The 6,714-nt window shown below is 35.9% G+C and overlaps 1 protein-coding gene across 2 annotated transcripts in view; it reads left to right on the top strand.

The window, feature by feature from the left end:
- The first annotated feature begins 307 nt into the window (after positions 1–307).
- The window catches only part of LOC108973183 (cadherin-23), a 25,062-nt gene continuing 18,655 nt past the window's right edge, over positions 308–6,714 (top strand). The window contains exons 1-2 of one of the 2 annotated variants that reach the window (XM_018940251.1): positions 308–430; positions 3,879–4,147. In XM_018940251.1, coding sequence (XP_018795796.1) covers positions 3,922–4,147 — 226 coding nt within the window. In that variant the 5' untranslated portion in view covers positions 308–430; positions 3,879–3,921. The remainder of the gene's footprint in view (positions 431–3,878; positions 4,148–6,714) is intronic. The other variant, XM_018940250.1, reaches the window with a different exon arrangement.

A 6,714-nucleotide genomic window follows, 5' to 3' on the forward strand; every position in this document is an offset into this window, starting at 1 on the left:
ATATATAATATATAAATTGATTAGTTTACATATTTCACTTAGCTGAATTAACGGCATATGTTACTTGAAGACAAGACGCACCTCGCACCAAAAATAATACTTGACTAATAGTGACTAAAAGACTCGCCGATCAGTATTTCTTATCAAAACATAAACACTTTGCACCTTGAAACCAGTATTTCTCAGCTTAAAGATCAGCTTCTTCTGTGTGAAATTCACCACACCACAGAGCACCTTGGCAGCGGTCTTGCACGAGTATTAAGGCAAGAGGCACGAATGCGTAACCAACATTGCTTGAGAATGAGTCGTGGCGAGCGGACGTGCTTTTCGTGATCGTTGGTCGAAGTGCAAACATAAAATAATAAAAACCAAAACCCATAACAAGAGTGTGGACATAAATCGTATAGTGTGTGTGTGTTTGTGGAAGCAGGTAAAAATCTTGAAATATGTAAGAGTAAACAAACAAAAAATAAAGAATAGAAACGACGGTCAGGCAAATCAAGTTTTTGCACAAAACAACAACACCAGCAACTAAATGTGAAAATGTGTTCAATATGAGTGTCTGGTATTGAAAACTAATTTTGTTTTGAAATTCAAATTTCTACTCAGAATGTAGAAGTGAAATAATATATTGAAAAAAAAAAAAAATTTGCATAAATCAATAGCCGCGCGTTCAAAATCGAGTTTTAACTGGCGAAATAGTGATTTGGTGACGCATGCGCAAAAGATTCACGCAAAAAAAGTGAAATAAATAAAAACAAATGTAATCAATCGCAAATGAGCAATACACAATAACTTAAGCAAAAAATAATAATATTTATTTCCGACTACGAGTCTGCTACTAACATAGTAGTAAGCCGGAAAAAATTCAAAAATTGAAGCGAAGGCAAAAATTTTCTATTCAAAAGTGAGCAGGCGAAAGATTTATTCATTTGCATATTGCTGGAGATTTTTCGTTAGCTGTTCGAAATGTTTAAAATTTCTCCCAACTGCCAATATCCAGCGAAACCAAATATTGAAATTGCGTAAAAATTTCTTTGCTCTATTCAAACTTGAAATATCATTTAATACAAATACATACATACACAACCATGTAGGTGTGACTATCGGCGAGCGGCTGTGGAAGTAGCAATTCTGCTATAGAGTCCGCAAAATTTCTCGGTGCAAAACTTGTTTATGCTTTTCATTCTCATTCTTGTTGTCCAGCCGCCGCCGCGAAGAGATGAGGAGGCTGTGCTCTGCTGGCTGGCTGTTGCTTTCTTCTGCAGCCAACTCTTGGCATGACCGCGATTTTACCGTAAATTTGCTGTTTGCTTTATGAGTCTCGCTTTTATTGGCTTTTACCAAGTCTGCACCTTAATGGGAAAAACAACAAAAACGAGGCTGTTTTCTCCACACAACTCCACTTTGCAAATCGAAGCTTTATGTCGGTGCTCAAATCATTAAGGCATAAACAAATAATAGAAAGATCATGCATAAAACAGTAGCAGTATCTAGTTTTGCATATGAGCGTTGCTTATTGATACAGTAAATCTTGCTTAATAGAAAAGCACGTGGTAACTTTGAAGAAGCTTTTATGCTCTATTGAGAATTCTTCAAGACTTACAAATTTTTTTGCAAACTCAAATATTTAACTCTTGCTTGTGTAAATTGATCGTAACGAATGGAATAATATTATATAATAGGATTGAAAATGTCATCTACTTTATCTTTTGTAATAATATGGAAAATTTGGTTCAAGTTAATGATGTATCACTGTGGTCATGCAACGCCTTAAATCATGTCTTCATTTGCCACTCATTGATTAAGTGGTAAGCATACATCCAAGACTCGTTTCATGACAGCCTGGTGGTTGATTTTGTTGTTTCACAGGCGTTAACTCGATATTGATCTTTCGAAATGGGTTCCATTGATCCTTCCGATATTCCAACGATGCCAATAAGATCTTTGAGAGTAAACTGTCGATTCACAAGCATTAATTTCTTTGAGTTACGCTTACCCTAATATAATACTTACTTGCTTTTTAACGTTGCAAAAGTTAATATCTTCTCCAAGGTTTATAAACCTGTAATTCTAAAAGGTATTAAATTATAAATAGTCGATGTTCTGTCTTTCTGATACTGTCGTATCAGCAATTCCTCCTAACTGTCTGTTGTGGCTGTAAAAATATGTATGTGTATGAAGAGTGTGAAGAATAACCTTTCTTAGTATTGATATTCTAAACATGATAAAATAATCATCAAGGTCATAATTTTTCCACTCGAAGAAATTTGTTTATCGCAGAGTTATTCATATAACTACCTTCAAGCTATTCGCACGATCGTCAAGTCTTTCAAATATATTAGGATTAGTATTAAGTTTAATTTTTCTCTCCATTACCGCACCCTACATTAATTTTTTCTACGAAATAACAGACAAATAATTTACAACAAAGAGCAGGAGGACAATATAATTCAATGGCAGTATTGCAATATGGTCGGACGTGAAAATATATATACTATTTAACAAAAAACAAGAAAAGAATATTTACTTCGGCCTCACCGAAGCTATAATACMCTWCACAGATGYATTTTTGTGTTCTAAAAAGCTATATACATATGCTAGGGGGGCACAATAGACCAAAAATCGCAGTATTGCTTGAAATTTCAATCCAATACATGCCAAAGGGGTATATCCCAAACAATATCGATATTCGAAAATAGCTTRTCATGAAGATATTTTGTCAAATAAAAAAGAACGAGAACTTGAAGATCCGATATCGGTATTTGGGACTTATAAGCAGCTTCTTTGAGAGAAAAAGTCGTATTTAAAACTTCATATTGATATTTCAAACACTGAGAGACTTTTAAATTATCTTAGATCAATATCAATTGTGTGAAATTGAGGAACCATAGAAATTAGTCATATGTTTAATAAATTTTGAAGGAGCAATTTAATGATTGACAAAACTAAGCATTAGATGATTGTTAGACCAAAATCTTTTTAAAGAAAAAGGGGATGCCACGATTTGTGGAAGTGTAACATTCTATTTAAAAAGCTTTTTATATAGGCTCACACAGAATCCAACTAAAATCGTGTCAAATCGTCTTTTAATCAATGTCCAACTTAACAAAGCCTTAGRCTTGCTTAGTCGCTGCGATAAKTATRYAGAGAAACACGATCTTCCATMAAATTTTTACAACGCAGAATGCAATTCGTTAAAGAATGTGGTGAGATCAACATGCAAATCAAGTCTTGCATGTGCTCCACTTGAACCACGTTATGTAAATAATCCGTAATTACTCGCTTCAGTACGAATGCAAGCAGCGTTAATTGAAATAGAAACACATTTGAAATAAAAAATAAAAACAAATCGTGACTTCACTGACTGAAAGCAATGACCAATAAAGCGCCACAACAAGATTGTCTGAGAAAATAACAATACAAATRGAAAATGTGAATAGATTGCATAGAAAACAAAAACAAAAACACAAGATTGTACCACTCGCGGTACATTGGCCAATGAAATCAGATCACAACTCAAGGTTAACACCAGCAAAGAAGCAAAGACAAGAATTTTGAACTCGCGGAGTGCGCGATTACGGCAAACAGTTAGCGTGTGACAAAAAAGTTTAATAACCGTTTTCTAGAGTAAAGTTAATATAAACAAAAAATCTATATGAAACCACTTTTAATAAAGCTAAAGTTTAAGTTAAAATAAATAAAACCATAAAAACGATAATAAATTTTAATTCGACAAAAAACTTAATAGCTCAATAACCTAAAATAAGAACCGTTGTTGTACACTGCTTGGAAATGCATTCGACAAAAGATATTCTTTAACAAAGTTTCATAAAAAAAGTWTTATATCAAAATTGTCTCTTTCCAAAATAATTCAGAAAAAGTTTTCTTGCCTCTTACACCCAGCAGAGGTGCAGCAAAATGCGWAACTCCTCGYCAACGCCGTCCTACGGGCGCCRTCGCCATCGCTCCAAGTGGAGTGTCGCGGTATTGGGCGCTTTTCTACTGCTGCTGCAAATGTTCGCGCACGGGGCGCATGCGCAGACGCAAAATCAGCCGCCACACTTCGTGCCCGGCAGTGGCGATATGTCACGTTTCAGTTTGCTCGAGAACACGCCAGTCGGCAGTCCGGTGTATCAGTTGCGCGGTAAGTTGGTTCCTGTTGTTAATTTATGATTTAGCCATATTTACATTTAATCACATTCGCATAAGTGAGTGCTAACGAATGCGCACAGCATGAACACGAACGCTCACACAAACACACATAACCACAAACGCAGTAATTATGACGGGTGTCTATAAAAGCTGGTATTTAAGCGCATATGCATGTGTGTGTGTATGACTGACCAATGCCTCAGAGCTCAGGTTTTGCAAGCACCTGTCGGCGGCATCGTCCGGCTTTTGGACTTAGCTGCGCAGTTGTTTCTATGCTTCGCCACGGCGGCATGTTCTTGCACCAAGTTTGGCCATCGCAACCAGTTTTTCGTGAATTTGAAATGCATTTTCATGTGCATCGTATTTGTAATGAATTTGCGCTGCAATAACATTCAGATAAATTCTACATTTCAAAGCATATGTGCCTATAAAATRGTTAGAGAACTCATTAGTTGATTGCTTTAGATTTTTTTGAAAATTTGGATTCGAAATAATCAAGTCATCATTTTTTGACCGTTTTCTTTGAGAATCGGTATTTGGACACATCTAACACAAAAGCATTAGCATTACTATTTACTTATTTACACATACGGTAATATAATACCTAGTTGTTCAATAAGTCTTGTCGTTTTATAAGAAAACAAAATTTCATGATTTAAAATACACTTTATTATTAAGTCTGATTTCCCTGAACATTAATACACTTGCTGCAACTATCTGCCAATCTGTGGGTCCCATCCCTGAAGTGAGAATCTGGAATTCGAACATTATTTCATGGATTTTACACATTGTCAAAATGCTCTTGTGACACGGTGCATTGTGCTGTTGACAAAGGATTTTTTCTTCTGTAAACCGGGTCTTTTTTCACGTATTTTTTCCTTCAACTGGTTCAAAATATTGYAATAATATTTAGAATTAATTGTTTTATCAGTTTACAAGTAATCCGGAAACAAAACTCCTCTCACATCCCAAAAAACTTGTTATGGCATCATCTTACCCGATTTCCGGACATGAACTCGTTTCGAAGCCGAACAACCAGGTTCACACGACTCTTTTGCCTTTTGTTTTGATTCTGGATCTTGGTGATAGACCCAGTTCTCATTCATAGTGATGAAATCCACTTTATTATTTTTAAAACGCTCCAAAGTCGCATTCGAATGTGTTTTGTTCCATTGTGCACACAACTTTCTAAAACTCAAAAATTCACTTAAAGTATGGCTCACACTGCCTAATGAGATATGTAGAGCTTCTACTAAATCTCTCTCAGTCAATCGACGATTTTCCAAACCGATATCTTCTATTTCGGCAACGATTTTTGATGTTAATGAACAACCTGGTATATTTCTAACTGGTGGAGCCGTTTGCCGCTGTATGTGAGAAGAATTGTCAATGCTTATAATTTGGTATTTGTGGTGCCTTTCTCCTTCTAAAGAACAGTATATAAGGTGCGATCAAAGAAATGCCTCGCAAAGCTCGAGAAGGGCCAGAAACTTCATAYCACTGAAAATATAGAATTTTTCACATGTTGAGAATTCCAACTTGCTCGCGGCCCTTSACACCACTCATTTCTTTTATGGAGGATGGAGCAGGGGTCAAATGAAGCTTTCTGCCAAAACAATCAACAATCAAAAAGTAAATAAACGGCAATAACAWAAACATCTCCATTTAAAAGTGCATTCATACGCAAACGTAGAAAACCTCGCATGCCAACAGCGGCGAGAAGAATTTTCGAAAAGCACGTTTCAAATAAATGCAAACTCAGCAAATTTCTCGCGTAAGGCCTTCGGCCCCCTGCCTATCACAACAACATCAAAGCCAGTCGGTGCTGGCAGGCAAAAGTTCGCTTGAKCACCTACTTTAGTGCGTAGCTATGTAAACACCTCTCTGCGTGTGTGTGTATGCGTACTAGTGAATGCTTGAAGAAAAACTTCTGAAAATGACTTGAAGTAATTTGTTAATTTTGGTCAGCTTTCACTCAACGCAATTCGCCTCCAAACATCTCGCAGGTAAAATGGAAATAGAAAAGTGCTTGAGACCCCCCTGAAATTTCATCACACACACATATATATTCATATGTATAATAATGTGTTTTTTAGTGGTTCATACAACGTTTTTTTTCTACTACAAGTATGACAACAATTTTCTGGGATATCTTCGTGCAACAAAGAACAGCAACGCAAAGCAAGTGGGAAAAGAGTATAAAATTAATTACAAAAGCGCATGCGAGGCATTGTTCTGTCATAACTGGGTTATGATGTGGTTTGGCCTAGTGGCGCAAGCAATATGCCTTGTATAATGTAGATTTCAAGCTGTGCTGCCTAGCACTTGCTAGGTTTACATATTATTATATTTATGTAGTAGTTGTATGTGAAATAAATAATGATATTTGAATGGATATAATTTGAATACCACTTGTCATTTATATACACCTCACATATGTRTGTAGGTATACTTGACCGGCTCTGTTCGTCTCAGATGTTTTTTATATTATATTATGAGGATCTGGTGATTACGGTGATGGTATTAATTGCATTTTTGGCTTTAAATTTGGTCACAATC

This window comes from Bactrocera latifrons, unplaced genomic scaffold, assembly GCF_001853355.1.
Source record: "Bactrocera latifrons isolate USDA-ARS-PBARC rearing strain unplaced genomic scaffold, ASM185335v1 scaffold_467, whole genome shotgun sequence".
NCBI lineage: Eukaryota > Metazoa > Arthropoda > Insecta > Diptera > Tephritidae > Bactrocera > Bactrocera latifrons.